This window comes from Dipodomys ordii, unplaced genomic scaffold, assembly GCF_000151885.1.
Source record: "Dipodomys ordii isolate 6190 unplaced genomic scaffold, Dord_2.0 Scaffold102, whole genome shotgun sequence".
NCBI lineage: Eukaryota > Metazoa > Chordata > Mammalia > Rodentia > Heteromyidae > Dipodomys > Dipodomys ordii.
The window spans coordinates 5603762-5624050 of NW_012267318.1; the positions used below are offsets into that span (position 1 = coordinate 5603762).

At 40.8% G+C, this 20289-nt stretch overlaps 1 protein-coding gene across 1 annotated transcript in view; it reads left to right on the forward strand.

The window, feature by feature from the left end:
• Positions 1 to 20289, forward strand: part of Fry (furry homolog (Drosophila)) — a 291396-nt gene that overhangs the window by 214952 nt on the left and 56155 nt on the right. Inside the window, exons 42-48 of the mRNA XM_013027318.1 lie at positions 1659 to 1846; positions 3184 to 3278; positions 8045 to 8652; positions 10032 to 10129; positions 10447 to 10617; positions 12730 to 12870; positions 18120 to 18299. Of these exons, the coding sequence (XP_012882772.1) occupies positions 1659 to 1846; positions 3184 to 3278; positions 8045 to 8652; positions 10032 to 10129; positions 10447 to 10617; positions 12730 to 12870; positions 18120 to 18299 (1481 nt within the window). The remainder of the gene's footprint in view (positions 1 to 1658; positions 1847 to 3183; positions 3279 to 8044; positions 8653 to 10031; positions 10130 to 10446; positions 10618 to 12729; positions 12871 to 18119; positions 18300 to 20289) is intronic.

The following is a 20289-nucleotide window of genomic DNA, read 5'->3' on the forward strand; positions in this document are numbered from 1 at the left end:
TTTTTCTGTTTCTTTTACCTTACTAGATTAAACTATACCCATACTACTAATTTTTTATAAAGAAAATCATGAGACACAACTCATTCATGGCCATTTTGTCTCAACTGTAAATATCAGTTGTCCTATTTTAATAGCTAGTTAAAAGGATCAAACTGTTTTGTTTTGCCTTTTTTAAGGATTATGAAAGTTTGGAATGGAGCTCTTGCCTAGAATGTGTAAGGCTCTGGGTTTGATCTCCAGTATCAAAAATTAATTGATTTTTAAAAAAATGAATCGATGATAAAAATTGTTGGCTTTATTTTTTCATTTGCGTTGGTATAAGAGCTTGAACTCAGATGCTCACACCCTTGGGTGGCTTTTGTGCTTGATGCTGGCACTCTACATCTTGAGCCATACTTCCACTTCTAACTTTTTGCTGATTAACTGGAGATAATAGTCACATGGAGCCAGGCGTCAGTGGCTCACGCCTGTTGTCCTAACTACACAGGGGGCTGAGATCTGAGAATCAAATTCAAAGCCAGCTGGGGCAGGAAAGTCCATGAGACTCTTATCTCCAATAAGCCACTCAGAAAACCAAAGCAGCACTGTGGCTCAAGTGATAGAGTACTTGCCTTGAGCTGAAGAGCTGAGGCACAGCCCAGGCAGGCCCAGAGTTTTTTAAAAAAAAAAAGAGTCACATGGACTTTTCTTCCCAGGCTAGCTTTGAACTGAGATCCTCAGATCTTAGCTTTCTGAATAGCTAGTATTATAGGCATGAGTTATCAATACCTAGCTAAAGATTTTGGCTTTAAAAGTGTTTGCTAACAATACTTGTTTATCAGAGGGTACCTACTGAAAAATAAAAATTTCTGACAAGCTGAAATTGGAAAGTCAGATTTGACAGTTTGATTTTACCCTTTGGAATTTATTTGAAGTATTAAGATCATGGGCCAACGGCATAGTTCAAGTGGTAGACCTGCCTGCCTAACAAACAGAAGGCCCTGGGTTCAAACACCAGTACTGACAATAATAATCCAAAACACCAACAATAATTAGAGGCCTTCAAAAGCCACTTAATTTTGAATGTAGCCCAAAAGAAGACACCTAAAATTTATATGTGAGCCACTGTCAAAAATACTTGATTAGGGCTGGGAAGGTGGCTCAGTGGTAGAGTGCTTGCCTTGCATACGTGAGGCCCTGGGTTCAATTCCTCAGCACCACATAAGCAAAAAAAAAAAAAAGCCAGAAGGGGCGCTGTGGCTCAAGTGGTAGAGCGCTAGCCTTGAGCTGAAGAGCTGAGGAACAGTGCCCAGGCCCAGAGTTCAGGCCCCACGACCGGACCCCCCCCAAAAAAAAATACTTGATTATACAAAAAATGAAAAAATATATGAATGCCTTGTCCTGAACTCTCAGAAAGTACATCAGTCCATTTCAAGTCTGTCTTTTTTTAACCCCTTCTATGTCTTTGCACATCCTAGCTCTCCGCCTGTGTTTGCTGCACACACCCAATGTGTTCCTAGAAGCGTGTGTATTAGAATCGCTTAGCTGCTAACACAAGTGCATTCTAAGCTAAGAGTTTAACACATTGAAGCTTAGTCCTTGGTCCTTGTGGGTGTAGGGCAGGTAACCTTGTGCAACCTATGGCTCTGCCACCTGCCCCCCGTCTCCTCCCGCTCTAGGTTTCCACCTGGAGCAGCACTTGAGCGAAGTCGCACTGCAGACGGCCCTGGCCAGCTCTTCACGGCACTACGCAGGTCGGTCCTTCCAGATATTCCGGGCCCTCAAGCAACCCCTGTCAGCACACGCCTTGTCGGACCTCCTGTCCAGACTGGTGGAGGTGATTGGAGAGCATGGAGATGAGATTCAGGTAAGGGAGGGAAGCCCTCTGAGGTCAGGCTGAAGGAATGCTCTCTCTGTCCATTCAAACGTTGAGGGAGCCACCTTCTCTTTACTTGAAAAACTTCCAGACGTCTCACAACTCCAAGAATCATGGTTGCAGAAATTCTACAGCTACTGCTCTGTTTTATACACAAAACTGAAAATTCTTTCAGGAGATCTTTTTTTGTTGTTTTTGTCAGTGAGCTTGTTTTGGTCCATTGTTGTTTTCTTGATTTGGGATGGGGTTTGGTGATGGTGTGGTCTGAACTCAGGCCTTCCGAGTGTATTTGGCAGGTGCTCTACCATTAGTCCTTTTTAGTTCTGGTTATTTTTGAGTTAGGGTCTCCCTTTTGGCCTGGGCCATCCTGGACTATGACCCTAGGTATTCTTCCTTCTGTAGCTAGAATGAGGCACACACCACCACGCCCAGCTTTTTTTCTGTTCAAATGAGATGTCATGAATGTTTTTTGCTTGGGCTAGTCTGGATCGAAGATGACTCTTGATTCTATCCTTGTGTGTCCTAGCTACGATGACAGGCACAGCCACTGTGCCCAGCTGTTGGTTGATTTTTTTTTTACCTGGATTTGCTGACCTTGAGCTGGATTGTCAGTGGTTTTCTTTGGTAGATATGGGGATAGACTATTTTATATTGTTTGGATTTTCTCCCACCACTACAGATGCAGTGATGCCATGTTCCCACCCAGAGCAAGGAATATGGCATCTGTCCTCCACAGTCTCTGTACACAGCACTACCCTATATGGAGGCGAGCTATCCCTAGAAGAGCATGCAGGAAGAACCCTGGGAACTAAGCAGATTGAAAAACAAGGCCCATTACAGGGTCTAGGGCCAATACCCACCAGACTGTTCCTGTATCTCAGGAAGCCTGCACACCTGTGCTAAGGGTGCAACTTAAGTGGATGAAACCTGCACACCTGTAGGCTCTACCTTTCTTTCTTCCTCCTCACCTCCTAGCCATCAGTGTTGAGATGCCACTGAGGCCCAATTAATGGCTGTACCTCAACTTGTCAGCCATCAGTGCTCTGCATCTTAATTGCCCACCCTAGCTCTCAGCAGGAGGCTGGCTTATCCCCACCACCACCAAATATCAGACCCTCTTGAGGCTGTCAGACCTAGAGAAATAAATCTGTTAACTCCTAAGCCACCTTTCCATTTCGTTTTGAGCCTTCGTTAATGCAACAATGATTCTCTAGCTTTGAGAAATACTAACCTTGTTAAAATAAAGTCTGCCTTCATTGAAGTGGTATTCAGGAAGTTGATAGTGGAGATAAGCGTGCAAAAGTGTTGATGCTCTGTGTGATTGGCAGGGATACGTGATGGAAGCGCTCCTGACCTTGGAAGCTGCTGTGGATAACTTGTCTGACTGCTTGAAGAACAGCGACCTCCTAACCGTGTTATCTCGGTGAGAATCTTCTTATTGACCTTCTGAAATCAAATTCACTATACTGAATATTTGGGAGAATATTTGAGGAGAATACCAAGAACAAATCTAGTTTGTGAAGTTTACTTCTGACTTGAAAAAAGTATGCATAATTATTTTTTAAATTTGGGCTGAGTATCAGCTTCAACTCAGGGCCTGGGCACTGTCCCTTAGCTTTATCACTCAAGACTGGTGCTATTCGACTTGAGCCTACACTCCCAGCTTTTTGGTGGTTAATTGGAGATGAAAGTTTCATAGACCTTTCTGTATTTTTCTAGCTTTAGTTGTATCATGAGACTATGTACTTGAGCAATTTCTGTTCTCTGTATGTAGGCACTAAGAGCTGTGAACTTTCCTCTCAACATTTGCTTTGCTGTATCCCTGAAGTTCTGGTGTATGTTTTCATTTTCATTGGATTGCAGGAACTTTCTGATTTTTCCCCTTATTTTTTCATGACCAGCTGTTATTAACTATATATCATTCGGTCTCTTTTGCTGTTGAGTTCTTATTTAATACAATTGTGAGCAGGTAGAATACAGGAAGTGTTAGCAACTTATTTGAAATTTTCCCAGGCATGTGTATCCTAGAATATGAACTATTTTGGAGACAGTTCCATGGACTGTTGAGAAGAATGTATATTGTGTGGATGCGGAGTGATATATTCTGCAGATGTCTATTAAGTCTACTTGGGTTATAGTGCCATTTAAATCAGAGGTTTCATTGTTGACCTTTTGTTAACCTGTCCTTTGGTGGCCGTGGGGTGGAAAACCCTCCCACTATTATCATATTGGGGTCTTATCAGTTTTTGTAAATCTAAGAGTGTTTAATATATTCAGGTACTCCACTGTTTGGTACATATATATATTGACCAGTGTAATTTCTTCTTCATGGATCATTCCTTTCATTAGTATGAAATGTTCTTCTATATCTCTTCTTACTGATTTTGATTTGAAGTCTACTTTTATCAGATATCAGTTTGGCTACTCCGGCTTTCTTGCAGGATGCATTTGCTTGAAAGATCTTTTTCCATCCCTTCACTCATTTATCTTTGGCCATAAGATGTGCTTCTTGGATACAACAAGAAGTTATATCCAAGTTGGGTTTTGTTTTTTAATCTAGGCTGTTGTTCTATGTGTTTTGAACAGATAACTGAGCCTTTTGATATTTAAAATTACTATAGAGATATACACCATATTTCCTGCTATTTTGTTGTTTCTGTGTTTTTTGCTTCTTTCCTCTTACTGTTTTACTAAACTAATCCTCTAGTGGTTTTTATTCATGCTGTTTCTTTGATTTTTATTTTCTTCTCCTGATACATGCTTCTTTTTAGTCCTCTTTAGTGTTGGTTTCATGTTCATGAATTCCTTTAGTTTTTATTGATCATGGAAAGGTTTAGTTTCTCTGTAAATGGTGAATAATAGCTTTACTGGGTACACTAGTATAGGTTGACAGTTGTCATTCTGAGCCTGAATTATGTCTCTTCAGGTTCTTATTGCATTTAGAGTTTGCATTGAGGTATCTATAGTTCTTCTAATCTTCTTTCCATTGTAGTGAAGTTCTCTCTTTGATTTTTCTGCCTTTAAAATTAATTTCTTATTTTGAAAGTCAAAAGATTTGACTACAGGGCTGGGAATGTGGCTTAGTGGTAGAGTGCTTGCCTAGCATACATGAATCCCTGTGTTCCATTCCTCAGTACCACATAAACAGAAAGGGCCAGAAGTGGCACTGTGATTCAAGTGGTAGAGTGCTAGCCTTGAGCAAAAGAAGTTCAGGGACATTGCCCAGGCCCTGAGTTCAAGCCCTAGCACTGGCAAAAAAAAAAAAAAAAGATTTTACAGCAACGAGTATAGGAATATTTTTTCTCTGGTCTTCTCTGCTTGGAGTTTTGTATGTCTCTGTCAGTGGTTAAGATTCTCTTTCTTGAATTTGGGGACGTTTTCTGTTTTTATTCCGTTCAAGATGTTTTCAATATCTTTAGTTTTTAATTCTTCTCCCTCATCTATTCCAATTATAGTAGTTTTGACCTTTTGGCAGTCCTCTAGTCCCCCCTCCCCCTGCCCCCGCCCCTCCACCCTGGGGCTTGAACTCAAGCCCTGGGCACTCTCCCTGAGCTTCTTTTGCTCCAGACTAGCACTCTACCACTTGAGCCACTGCGCTGTTTCCAGCTTTTTATATTTATGTGGTACTGAGGAATTGAACCCAGGGCTTCATGCATGCAAGGCAAGCACTCCACCACTAAGCCACCTTCCCAGCTTTCCAGTAGTTCTTGAATGTCCCTTTGGTCTGTTCTGAGTATTTCTCAATGCCTTTGACTGTTCTAACTCCTCTGTTTTATCTTCAACCTCTGATGTCCTGGTTTCATCTTCTTTTGTTCTACTGCCAAGGCTTTCTACTGTGCTTTGTAATAGAAAGATAAATTCCTTCATGCATCCTAGTTCTTTACTAATGGTTTTTCTCATGTCCTTCATAGAGCTCTTCATGCTTTCTATAGATATTGCCTCTCATAGCCTACATTTTCTTTTCTTTCTTTTTTTCCCCCTGGGGCTTGAACTCAGAGCCTAAACACTTTTTTCCTCAAGGCTAGCACTACCACTTGAGCCACAGGACTATTTCCAGCTTTTACTGTTTATGTGGTGCTAAGGAATCAAACCCAGGGCTTCATGCATGCTAGGCAAGCATTCTATCACTAAGCCACATTCCCAGCCCCATGTCCTACATTTTCTTCTTTGTATCATCCCACTGTTTGTCCGACTTGTCTTGGTATTCTAGTTTTTCAAGGATTTGCTCTCTTATTTTGTTAGGCGCTTCTTTCATCATTGCTTTAATGAGTCTTTGGCATCTCTGAAGTCCTCCCACGTGTTGTTGTTGGTTTTTGAGGCTGGCACATTATCTTGTGAATTTTGTGATATCTCTTGCTGTGATTTACACATCTAGATTCAGGGTTTGTGAAGGCCCTTCACTATAGGTACAGATTTCCATCCTGATGAGGAGCAGTGATGAGAGTTTAAGCATGGTGGTGAGGGTTGTTGCTGCCTTCTCCCTGGAGTCCTTTGAGGACCTGCAGTGACTTTGCCCCCTGGGGAGGGAAGAATGTGGAAGTCCTTTGTTAAGATGCCTCCCATAGGCCTTTGGAGAGTGGTGAGGGCTGAGCATTTCTAGCCATTGTTTCTGTTGTTTTCCAAGACTTCAGGTCCAAAGTTGTTGACCTGTGTCTTTCTGGTGGTTAGGTGGCCATGCAGGTCTCAGAACCAAACAAAACCCTAAATATTATTTTTAAGTAGATACAAGTTTATCTGAACCATTCCAGTAAAAATAGTTGGAATAAATGCTAACTTAAAGAACTCTCTACCTTAATATCTTTTTTTGTTCCTGACAATATTTTATAACCTATTTTAAATTTATTATTTCACGATTTTACAACTGAGATCATCTTCCTAGAAACTGAGTCAGTAAAAATATTATGCCTTTTGTAACGTGTGTGTGTGTGTGTGTGTGTGTGTGTGTGTGTGTGTGTGTGTGCGCACACGCATGCATGCATTCCATTTCTGGGGCTTGAATTCAGGGCCTGGGTACTGTCCCTGAGCTTTTTTGTTCAAGGCTAGTGCTCTGCTTCTTGAGCCACAGCTCCACTTCAGGCTTTTGGGGCATTTAATTGGAGATAAGAGTCTCATAGACTTTCCTGCTCAGGCTGGCTTTGAACCACGATCCTGAGATAGCAGCCTCCAGAGTATTTAAGATTACAGGCATGAACCACTGATGCTCAGCTGTAACTTGTTTTATTCTTAAATTGATTTTTTTGTACTAGTACTGGGGCTTGAACTTGGGGCCTGTGTGCTGTACCTTAGTTTTTTTTTTTCTCTAGTGTTCTACTACTTGAACCATACCTCCACTTTCAACTTTTTGGTAGTTAAGTTGAAACTAAAGTCTGACAGACTTTCCTACCTAATCTGGCTCTGAACCTGGATCCTTAGATCTCAGCTTCCCAAGTGCTAAGATGACAGGTATGAGCCACCATGCCTGGCAAGTTGAACTACTATCAAACATATTTTTCTACATGAACCTACAAACTTATCTAAGGCAGTAAAAATTGAACTAGAATGTTGATTGACTTTTCAGCATAAGTAGACATAATTTTCACTAAATTTCAACAGGTAAAAAAATACCTTTGACATGAATATTTACTTTGCTCTCTATATTTGAGATTCCTGATCAGTTAACAGAATATTAAAATTTGTGCTCATCAGGTAAAATTTATTCCATAATTACTCCTGTCCAAATTTGAACCAAAAAAATGCTGATTGTTTGAGATTGGCCTTCAGTAAGTAGAGTCAAAATTAGGTTTTGTTTTTTGTTCTGTAAGAGAAAGTTTTTCTTTTAGTTTTTTTGACAATACTTGGACTGAACCCAGAGCCTACCTGGGCTGGTGCTCTACCATGTAACTCACACCAGCACCACTTTTGTTTGTGTTTTGTTTTTGAGAAGGGCATCCAAGTAATTTTGCTGGGACTGACCTCACAATCTCAATTCTATTGCCTCTACTTCTAGTAACTGGTATTACATGCATGGGTTACCATGCCCAGTTCTTGTTAAACTCTCTGCTGAGGTTTATTTTTCATAGCTTTAAAGATAAGGAAAAGGAAGGTGGTAGAAACAGTGTGCACTCTGGTGTTTTCTCAGTGGATTTTTGAGGATTGGCTTTTTAGGAAGCATGCTGGCAATCTATTGAACTTACCTATTTTTATACCCAGCTCTTCATCACCAGACTTAAGCTCCAGTGCTAAACTAACAGCAAGCAGGAAGAGCACAGGACAACTAAATGTGAACCCAGGAGCCGCCAGTGGCAATCCCACAACCACAGAGAGGAGTCGACATCAAAGAAGCTTCTCTGTGCCCAAGAAGTTTGGAGTTGTGGACCGATCCTCCGACCCACCTCGAAGTGCCACATTGGATAGAATTCAGGCTTGTACCCAACAGGGCCTCTCCTCAAAAACCAGAAGTTCCTCCTCCTTGAAGGACAGTCTTACAGACCCATCCCACATAAACCACCCAACCAATCTCTTGGCAACCATCTTCTGGGTCACAGTGGCCTTGATGGAGTCTGATTTTGAATTTGAATACCTCATGGCCTTGAGGCTGTTGAATCGACTGTTGGCACATATGCCACTCGATAAAGCTGAGAATCGAGAAAAACTTGAGAAGCTCCAGGCACAGCTCAAGTGGGCTGACTTCTCAGGGTTACAGCAGTTGCTGCTCAAAGGATTCACATCCCTCACCACCACAGACCTTACCCTGCAGCTCTTCAGCTTGCTCACACCAGTGTCTAAGGTATCCATGGTGGATTCATCACAAGCTATTGGTAAGTCCAACATCATTCCCTCATATAGTTTGTCTCCAGTGGAATAAGATGATAGGGACTTAGGTGATTTTAACAATTCTAACGGGAATATAGGTATGTTTGGTAGTCAGTGTTTTGCTTTTGGTCTTTTTGCTTTTTATTTTCTGTCCTAGTGTTAGAGCTTCAACTCAAGATTTGGGCATTTGTCCCTAAGCTTTTTTTGCTCAAAGCTGGTATTCTACTACTTGAGCCACACCTCCACTTCTGCCTTTTTGGTGGTTAATTATAAATGTGTCACATGGACTTTCATGCCTATGCTGGCTTTGAATTATAACCCTCAGAGCTCAGCCTCCTGAGTATTACAGGATTTGGTCTGAGGATTACAGGTATTTGGTCTCACTTTTTTTTCTTTCAAGATTCTATATGATGAGCTGTGATATGGTTCATTGGTAGATCACTTGCCTAGCACAGATACATGCACATGGCCCTGGATTTGAACCTCAGTACTGAAAAAATATGTAAAATTTATTTATATTATGCAAAATATCTTAAGGTAATATCAGAAAGTGCACAGAAATTATATATAAGATATTAGTGATTTTTTATGCTCTCCAGATCAAGTTCAGGTACTGTTTATTTTTTGCCTTACTCTTGTATGTTGCTTAACTTCTAAATCTCTTCTTTTTCTTTGCTGTTCTTTTCCTCTTGAAATTTGTTTTTAATTAAGGCAGATCAACTTTTAACACCATAGTAACTAGCCCAGAATCATACCAAGAAGTAGATTTTAACTCAGATATATCAAGCAATTCTTTCTCTTTATAAACTATGTGGCTCTCCACTGATGGCTCATGCCTATAATCCTAACTACTCAGGAGGCTGATAGAGGAGGTTTTAGGTTGGAAGCTACCTTGCAATGGTTATCTTCAACTAACCAGCAAAAAGGTGGAAGCAGAGGTGTTGCTAAAGTTGTGGAGCACAAGCCTTAAGTGTTAAAGCCAAGGAATGGAGAGTGTGAGGTCCCAAGTTCAAGCTCCTGTAATAGCAGTAAATAAATGATCATGTGACTATGACTTCAAAATAATTGGCCTGTGCATCATTGTTTCATTTCTGTCTGTGCCAATGACACTGTACCCATAGTCCCTATTCTCAGTCAGTCCCTGGCAAGATGACCACTGTCTGTGAAAATTGTAAGTCTGGGTCAGTTCCTCCTTTGCAATTGTTGTCATTGTGGTTAAAATTTTATAATTATTTTCACAGATTTATTTTTTGTCATATCATATTTAGGCTTCTTCAAAAGACTGTTTAACCACACCTGGGAATAAAATCTGTGAAATACCTTCCACTACACCAGTTAAAACGTACTATATTCAGCTGTCTCCATTGTGTCTTCTCTCATCCAGGGTTTCCTCTGAATGTCTTATGTCTCCTGCCCCAACTGATCCAGCATTTTGAAAACCCCAATCAGTTCTGTAAGGACATAGCAGAAAGGATTGCTCAGGTATGTCTTATGGTTCTATGTTCAGGCCATCAGAAAGGCCATGCCAGGTAGGAATTACCACTCAGAGAAGCAACGATCACCTCACCTAATACTGCTAGTGCATCTCTGAGTGGCTAATCTAGCTGTCATCTTTGCCTACATTCTTAAGACAAGGGAAAAGAATTTTTGAAAATTGCATTAGCTAACCATTTCTGTAGTAACCAAAAAAATGTATGCCAGTCGACTTTGCAGACTGTCAGGAGATATAGCAAAGTTGCTGATGTTTCTTCCTAATCACCAGAAGACTGTCACCCTAATTGGTTCTGTTGCCTTAAAAGGTTTGCTTGGAAGAGAAAAACCCCAAACTTTCAAATCTTGCACATGTGATGACTCTTTATAAAACACACAGCTACACAAGGGACTGTGCCACGTGGGTCAATGTGGTCTGTCGGTATCTTCACGAAGCCTATGCCGACATAACCTTGAACATGATCACCTACCTTGCAGAGGTAAGTCCTCAACTAAGGATAGCCTGGCTCATAGCTTCCATCATCCACCTGTTAGACACTTGGTTTTTGTTGGTTGGTTGGTTTTGTTAAATCAGTCCTGCGGCTTAAACTCAAGCTCTGGGCACTGAGCTTCTTTTGCTCAAGGCTAGCACTCTACCACTTGAACCCCAGAGCCACTCCAGCCTTTTCTCTTTATGTGGTACTGAGAAATCAAACCCAGGTCTTCATGCATACAAGCACTCTATCACTAAACCACATTCCCAGCCTAGACACTTGTTTTTATTGTCAATTATGTATTATCATAGATACTAAAACAATCATTTTCCTTGCAACAAATCCATGAGTGCATTATATTCTTTTACAATAGAGAATCTGAGGTTCAGCCAGGTTAACAATGTACCCCACTTTCAAGGCAGCAGAGCCAGCCTCTAACTTTCTGTCAGTGCCTGGTAGAGATGAGAAAATGTTAGCCTGAATGTTCAGATCGTATTACAGAACTTCTTTGTGGCTTGAGATGTTAAATGGGTATTTATTCCAAATTACATAACACAGCTTACTTTTATTCTAAAATAAGCTTGCTATAATTATCTTTTGTACAAACTTTTATCATCACACCAATGAGTTTCTATCAAGTTAATCACAAGCCTGTTTCTCTGACTTCTGTGTGTGTTGGTGCTAAAACTACATAGCAGCAAAGATGATGAAATGTATTCATTTAGCACCTTCTGTCCCAACCATGAACACACAAGGTACTGAAGTCTATGAGATCCATGGGTGATAGGTAACCACTAACTTATTTCAACAACTTCAGTCTTGTTTCGCCTTCTGCGATAAGAGTTTGCACAGTTTGTTATGGCATTTCCAAAGAGAATGGGGACATCTGTCCTAGCTTTTCTTTTAGTTATGTCACCAGTCCAAGTCTAACTAGGTTAAAAATAATCATTATCACCAGAAGCTCATGCCACTTACTACTCCTCTTAAGTAGCTAAGATTACAGGCATCAGCCACTAGCACCCAGTTTCAGCATGTTTAACATTAACTTACGCATTCATTTCCCTACAATTGAACATTTCAATTGCTTTATGATTTTTTACCATATAAATAATGTCTTGGCAAAAAAATCATATAGACAAATTATGCTATTTATTTCTGGCTTGGAAACAATTCCTCAAAGTGTAATTTCTATTTCAAATGTGTGACCCTCAGCTAGACACCGGTGGTATAACCCTAGCTGCTTGGGAGATTGAGATCCGAGGATCTTGGTTCAAAGACAACTGTGGCAATAAAGCCTGTGAAATTCCTATCTCTAATTGACTACCAAAAGTCCGGAAGTGAAACTGTGGGTGAGCTGTGGCTCAAGTGGTAGAGCACTATCCTGGAGCTCAGAAGCTCAGAAGCTGTGCCTAGGCTTTGGGTTCAAGCCCCAAGACTGGCACACGTGTGTGCGCGCGCGCGCACACACACACACACACACACACACACACAGATATGATGCTCTATAGTACCCTGATTTCAGTTGCCGAATCATTTAGTTTATATCTCTATTGATATTCAACTACCCATTTCCTTAACTTCTTACCAATATTGAATATTATCAGTTGCTACTCTTTGTAGTTTAATGATTGACAAATTATTATATCTTTTGCTTTAATTTGTAATTTTTTGTATGGTGTTTTGGGGTTTTTGTTGTTGTTGTTGTTTTTGGCCAGTCCTAGGGCTTGAGCTTTGTCAGGCTTTTTCTGAGTAGTTTGCTGGAGATAAGAGTTTCACAGACTTTCCTGCCTGGGCTGACTTCAAACCATGATCCTCAGATCTCAGCCTCCTGAGGAGCTAGGATTGACAGGTGTGAGCCACTGGTGTCCAACTTTTAATTTGTAATATTTGATGATTAGTATTGTTGGGTGCTTTTCTTTTGAGATTTTTTGTTTGTTTGTTTTTTACATTTTATCGTGTGACTTTTCTCTGTGTCCTCAGAATTTTCACATTGCCTGCAGTGGCCTCTTCATGGCTTCCATAGTTAGGATTTTGTTTTGTGAAAGCATTGCAAAGCCTGGTGCGTCTTAGGGAAAATGGGGTTAGCGCTGACCCCTGACTCCTCTCCTCTTTCCACAGCTTCTGGAGAAAGGGCTCCCCAGTATGCAACAGCCACTCCTCCAAGTGATCTACAGTCTGCTCAGCTACATGGACCTCTCTGTCGTTCCTGTGAAGCAGTTCAATGTGGAAGTTCTCAAGACCATTGAAAAATATGTGCAGGTGAGTGCTTGGATAGCAGCACTGGTTAGCTAGAACTATGGGAAGACTGGGTACCCAACCACATGGGCACCGGCCTACACAGTCATTCCTTGATGCCATCAGTGTCCAGGATCACAGCCTGCATGACATTCCTGAAGAGAAAGGCAGAATAAGGCCTTGGCATGCTTATTTCTTCAGAGGACAAAGTTCTGCTTTGTAGGGCTCATAGGCTGCGTATTATCATGAGGATCTGGCTGGTATTCTGTGGTGAAAATTTCCACTTGGGGGTTAAGGAAACTGCAGTGAAGGAACTTGGATAAGTGTACTTGAAAATATTCCAGCAAGCAGGCTGGGTACCAGTGGCTCATTCCTGTAATCCCAGCAGCCCAAGAGACGGAGATCTAGAGGGTCTCCATTTGAAACCAGCCTAAGCAGAAAACATCCATGAAACTCACATCTTCTATTAATCAGCAAAATGCTGGAGGGGAGGCATGGCTCCAGTAGTAAACACTGGCTTAGTGAATGTAAGAGGCCTTGAGCTCAAAACCCCAGTACTGCCTGATGGCTCATGCCTGTAATCTTAGCTACTCAGGAGGCTGAGATCTGAGGATGGCAGTTGGAAGCCAGCCCAGGCCAGGAAAGTCTGTGAGACTCTAATCTCCAATAAACTACTCACAAAAATCCAGAAGTGGTATTGTGGCTCATGTGACAGAAAACCAGCCTTGAGTAAAACAAACTCAGGGACAGAGCCCAGGCCTAGAGTTCAAGCCCCAGGATCAGCCAAAAAAAAAAAAATGCTGCCAAAGAAAAAGAAAATATTCTGTCAAACCAAAAAATTGTTAGAAAAAAATTATTCATGATGAATAAATAAAGTGATGATGTACAATGGGGTTCATTATTGCTAATCTCTATTTCCATACCAAATAGCCTAAAAGTTTTAATACAATTAGGAACAAATAACCCAAGATACTAACACTAGGATCTCAATTAGTAGTGAGTGGAGCTGGTATTTGAAGCTGGCTCCAAAGCCAGCGGTTTTAGTTTCATTGTAGCAGCCACCTTCCCATCAGGACTCTGGTAAACATCAATAAACACCTGCACACTGCTAAAGTCATACCCTGAGCTAAAACCAGAAATTTAAAATAGCAACCCAAACTACAAAAGGTTTCTAGAAACTTGGAAGTTAATCTGAAACACAGAACCTCAGACTGAAGCTGGAGGAGGCCACACTTAACAACACCAACACCTTTTTCTCCAGATCTTAGATATTCCTTTTTTATCTTCATTTCACCAGTCATATGACTTACAGAACCTTTTTTTTTAATTTTTAAAGTGATTTCTAAACTATCTTTTTCATTTTTCAAGGGCCACATCATGGGCATTTGGTGACCACATCTTTCTGTATGTGGCCCATTTCTCTATGATCTGACAATGCCCACCTTGCCTTAGGCCTGCCAGTCATCTCTGATATTTAGTGTCTTGCCTTGAACAATGATTAATTTCATTTTCAGAACATACTCTTCCTTGTGCATAATTTAACAAGGAAAGAAATATGTAAGTATTAAAAAATCTATGTGCATCTGATCATATAAAATAATATTTATCAAAATGAACAGGAAATGGAACAAGAATTTTCTTTGCTGTTGTTTTCTGTTTTCCTTTTGTCATATTGGTTCATTTATCTGTCTTTAGGAGGGTACAGGGACACAGAAATGGTAGGACAAAGGGTGAACAAATGTAGCAGTGGTATTCACTAGACACTATATTAAAAATGAACCAGGCTCCAGGTGCCCATAGCTCAGGCCTGTAATCCTAGCTACTTAGGAGGGTGAGATCTGAGAATCACAGTTAAAAGCCAGCCTGGGCAGGAAAGTCTGTGAGACTCTAATCTCCAATTAGCCACCAGAAAACTGGAAGTGGCACTGTGGCTCAAGGGGTAGCACACTTGCCTTGAGCTGAAGAGCTGAGGGATAGTGCCCAGGCCCAGAGTTCAAGCCCCATGACTGGGGGAAAAAAAAGAACTATGCAATTTGTGGGTGGGAATGGGAGGGAAAACTGAGAGGGAGGGAAGGGATGACATTTTTCAAAAAGAAATGTACTCTATCTGACTTAATGTAACTCTAACCCCACTATACATCTTTATAATAACAATAAAAAATTCATAAAAAGAAAAAATTATAATTTTCAACAAGTTGGTTTACCAATGTTCAATATTTTAATTTCAGTCTGACCTACTTCAAAGGCCTGGTCAGATTGGGGCTTTTCAGGGAAACAAAGAAGGTAACACAAACTGAGTTTTTGATAAGCACTAAGAAAAGGAAAGACCGTCCAGGATTCTGGAATAGCATGAGGACAAGCATACAGGCGGAGAGACTTGGCCTGGTTTAGGATACTCTGAGTTTTGAGTGTGAACTATACCCTTTCCACTAGAGGGTGCTCATTAAGAGATTTCAACAGAAAGGTGGCTTGGTCTATCAAGTTCTTGAAAGATCACTGTGGCTAGGGTCTTGAGGCCTGTTACAAGGCCCTTGATATAGTCCAGGCCAACCAGGAGAAGATTCAGCTGAGTTGCAAATCTGAATAGAAAGAATGGGACAGATTACTGGGACAAAAGGGTCTCATATCTAAAATATAGGGGAACTTAAAAAATTAAATCCCCCAAAAACAAATCTTCAAAGAAACAACTGCCTAATAAATAAGCGGGCGAAAGACTTAAAGAGAAACTTCTCTGAAGAAGAAAGAAGGATGGCCAATAGACACATGAAGAAATGCTCAACCTCTCTAGCCATAAAAGAAATGCAAATCAAAACAACATTGAGATACCAGCTCATCCCAGTTAGAATGGCTATAATCAAGAACTCTAACAACAACAGATGCTGGAGGGGATGTGGACAGAAGGGAACCTTACTGCATTGCTGTTGGGAGTGTAAACTTATTCAACCACTTTGGAAAGCAGTATGGAGGTTCCTCAAAAGACTCCACATAGAGTTCCTCCATGACCAAGCAATCCTACTTTTGGGCATTTACCCAAATGATCACAAACAAGACCATACTAAAGCTACCAGCACAACTATGTTTATTGCAGCATTATTTACCATAGCTAAGATATGGAACCAATCCAGATGCCCCTCAGTAAATGAATGGATCGAGAAAATGTGGTATATATACACAATGGAATTCTATGCCTCCATCAGAAAGAATGACATTGCCCCATTTGTTAGGAAATGGAAAGACTTGGAAACAGTTATATTAAGTGAAGTAAGCCAGGCCCAAAGAAACATAGGTCCCATGATTTCCCTTATTTGCAATATCTAGTATATGTCTGAGTCAAGTAGAAAAGGTCAGATAAGTTGATGTTAGGGGAATGAACCCCAAGATAAGTATTCGAATGTTTTTTTGTTTTTTGTTTTCCTTTCATGCTATTGTTTCTAACGTATTTATAAGATGGTTTCTTTGTTGCTTTGTATGTCTCTCCCCCATGGTATAACCCCTGCTTTCATTGTATGTGATGTTGGTATAATTTGTGGAGGGGAAGGGAAAAAACAAATCGTTAAAACAGAGATACAGGTGGACCCATTGCAACAATGAGATGTACAAGTCGTTATGTCAAAAAATTAACTTTACAACTTTGGTGGGGGGTGGAGGAGGATCGGGTAGGGGGAGGGAGGAGTATAGGAAGGGATAGGAAAGGGAAACAAAGGAGGAGGCTACAATACTTGATAAGAAATGTACTCATTATCTTGCCCATGTAATTGTAACCCCTCTATACAGTATTTTCACAATAAAAAAGGTAAAAAAAAAAGAGAGAGAAATGACCCCCCCCCAAAAAAAGAAATGTACTCGTTATCTTGTCCATGTAATTGTAACTCCTCTGTACGGTATTCTCACAATAAAAAATAAAATAAAAAATTTAAAAAGTAAAAAATAAAAATAAAAAAGGTAGGAGAAGAGTTTGTAGTGGGGAGGGGCAGTGAGACCACTCAGTCTGCAGTGAAAATGTAAAAGATTTTATTGAGCGAAAAGTGCTGATGCACCGGACTGCACCTGGAGTCAGAATCCCAGGAAACAGCCCCGAGTGCCAGCCCACATTGGCTTTTAAGCTTTTGGGGCTAGGGCGGGGAAAGGGACAGGCTGGGTGTTGTTTTAGCCAATGATTGTTACAAGAAATTCTCACCTGAAGTTTAAATTTCCTGCCAAGGTTTTGCTGGTGGGAAGCAGGGGAACAGAACAAAGGTGGTGATGGTTCAGCTCGCATTGGGTTAGGGTTAGGGCTTACATTGTTCAGAAAACAGAGAAGCGGAGCTACAGAGTTACAATTACAGTTACTAGCTAAAATGGCTAGATACCATGGAAGTCTTATCCACAGCACACTTACATTTATATCTCCAAATCATTATCCATTTTACACAATCCAAGTCAAATATTATATTCCATCTTTACTTCCTCTACCATATCAAGTTAAGGACTTTCAGATTATTGGATTGGGTAATGAAGACGATAAAAAGGTGAGGAGGAAAAGAAATCAAGATACTCAGGAAACAAATGGAATAGGAAGACCCAGAAAACTAAAAGGAAGAAAGAAGACTGGGACCTGGAGGTAGGAAGAACTTTGAGTAAGAGGCAATGTCACCAGCATAATAGGCCTTAGAGATATCTGTGGGAGGGTATGTCCACACTGGGGCTTGACCTCAAGGCTTAGTGCTGTCCTTAAGCTTTTTCATTCACAGCTGGCACTTTACTACTTGAGCCATCTCCACTTCTGGCTTTTTGCTGGTTAATTGGAGATAATAGTCTCATAGATTTTCCTGTCTGTATGGGCTTTGAACTGGGTTTTCCTGTCTGTATGAACTGGATACTTGGATCTTAGCTTCCTGAGTATCTAGGACTACAGGTATGAGCTGACAGTTCCTGGCTCTTAGGAACATTTTTTTTAATCAAATTAAGCAGACAGTGAGCACATTTGCAAAAGTGGTATCTTGTTTGAAACCCCAATTTACTAGAATGTGGCCAAAATGGATTGTTTCCTACATCTGGCTTATGTGTGTGTGTGTGTGTGTTTAAATATTTATATGCATATGGGTATATACATATAGTATATATATATATACATATAGAATATATAATTAATATATGTATTAGTACATGTACATATATACATTATATAATTTTTATATTTGCCTTTTATCGCTGACTTCTGACAGGTCATGAGAGGTAGATTACAAAAATGAAATAACTGTGTTGAATGACTTCAAATATTTTGTTTCGTGCAGAGTGTTCACTGGAGAGAAGCTCTGAATATCTTGAAGCTGGTTGTTTCTCGATCAGCCAGTCTGGTGCTGCCTTCTTACCAGCACAGCGACCTGTCCAAGCTAGAGATACACCGAGTGTGGGCCAGTGCCTCCAAGGAGCTGCCTGGAAAGACTCTGGATTTCCACTTCGACATTTCAGAGGTACTTGGCTGGGTGAACTCTATCTGTGCACTTGAACATAGATTGGTGGTGGAAAAGGTTATAAGTAGTTGCCTGGACAAATGCTAATTATTGTAAATGAATACTTCTGAGGTCTAAGTTTTGTTCCTTTAACAGAACATTTTAGGTTAAAAATGTGTTGGAGGCCCAGAACCACTGATTCATACCTGTAATCCTAACCATTCAGGAGACTGAGTTCTGAAGATCATGATTCAGAGCTAGCCTGTGCAGGAAAGTCCGTAAGACTGATCTCCAATTAACCACCAAAACATTGGAAGTAGAATTGTGGCTCAAGTGGTAGAGTGCTTGCCTAGCATCCATGAAGCCCTGGATTCAATTCCTCAGTACCATATAAACAGAAAAAGCCAGAAGTATTACTGTGGCTCAAATGGTAGAGTGCTAACCTTGAGCAAAAGAAGCTCAGAGTCTGTACCCAGTGCCCCAGAGGATCTCAAATTCAAGACTAGCATGGGCTAAAAATTGAGACCTTATATTAGGGGGAAAAAAGCATAACCTTCCTTCATTATTTGTCTAATAATTATTGCATCATATCTTGTTATGCACAGTCTATTTCCATGAACTACCACTAGTCTGAGAGTTGTAGCAATATAGTCTGAGGAATGTCTGAGATTTGTAGCAATATGGTGGCTTCCCCAAGCCACAGTGATTTTTTTTTTTTGCCAGTACTAGAGCTGGAACTCAGGACCTGAACACTGTCCCTTAGCTTTTTTACTCAAGACTAATGTTCTACCACAGCTCTGCATTTTTTTTGTTTTTTGGGGGGGATCCGGTCGTGGGGCCTAAACTCTGGGCCTGGGCACTGTCCCTCAGCTCTTCAGCTCAAGGCTAGCGCTCTACCACTTGAGCCATAGCGCCACTTCCGGCTTTTTTCTTTTTGCTTTTGTGGTGCTGGGGAATTGAACCCAGGGCCTCAGGCATGCAAGGCAAGCACTTTACCACTGAGCCACCTTCCCGGCCCCTACCCTGACATTTTTGTTGATTAATTAGAGATAAGAGTTTCTCCAACTTTCCTGCCTGGGCTAGCTTCAAGCAGCAATCCTCAGATCTCAGCTTCCAGAATAGCTAGAATTACAAGTATGAGCTACTGGCACCAAGCCTCACATTGCTTGTAAAACATATAAAATTAGGTTATTGTCTTAAGTGAGAAAGAGAGAGTCTAGCAGCCCAAACTAAGAAGTCAAGAAGAAAAGAAAAAGAAAAAAGTCACCAAATTGGTGATTTGGGGCAGTCTGTATTTAAGCATTTTTTAAGTCTAAGGAAGAAAATAACCTGGCTTCCAAGTCTTTATTACTCTCATGATACCTAAAAAGAAATTGGCTGGGCACCAGTGTCTCACACCTATAATACTAGGTACTCAGGATGCTGCAATCAGAGGATTGTGATTCAAAGCTCGACCAGGAAGGAAAGTTATGAGACTTACCTCCAACAAACAAAAAGCCAGAAATAGAGGTGTGGCTCAAGTGATAGTGTGCCAGCCTTGAGGAAAGAAGTTCAGGGACAGCACCCAGGCCCTGAGCACAAGCTCCCAGACCAGGACCAAAAAAAGAGAAGAAGGGAGGAAGGGAAGGGAAAGGAAGAAAAAAAACCAAATTGTACCTTATTGGACTTTATAGTCAAGGCCTGGTGGTACCATGACTGGTGCATAGATCACTAATATATATTTCTGAAGCACTAACAAATGTATAAACTCACTAAGAACTAACACAGATCTGCTTACTATGGAACTCACTTGCACTGTTAAATAGGTTGGCTTTTGTTATCCAATAGTATCCACTGATTTTTCACAGATAAAATACTAAATCAAATCAGATTCTATGTTACTCAAGGCCAGACCAGCATCTATATTTAGTATATAAATGATATTAATGAGGCTGGGAAGGTGGCTCAGTGGTAGAGCCGCTTGCCTTGCATGCATGAGGCCCTGGGTTTGATTCCTCAGCACCACATAAGC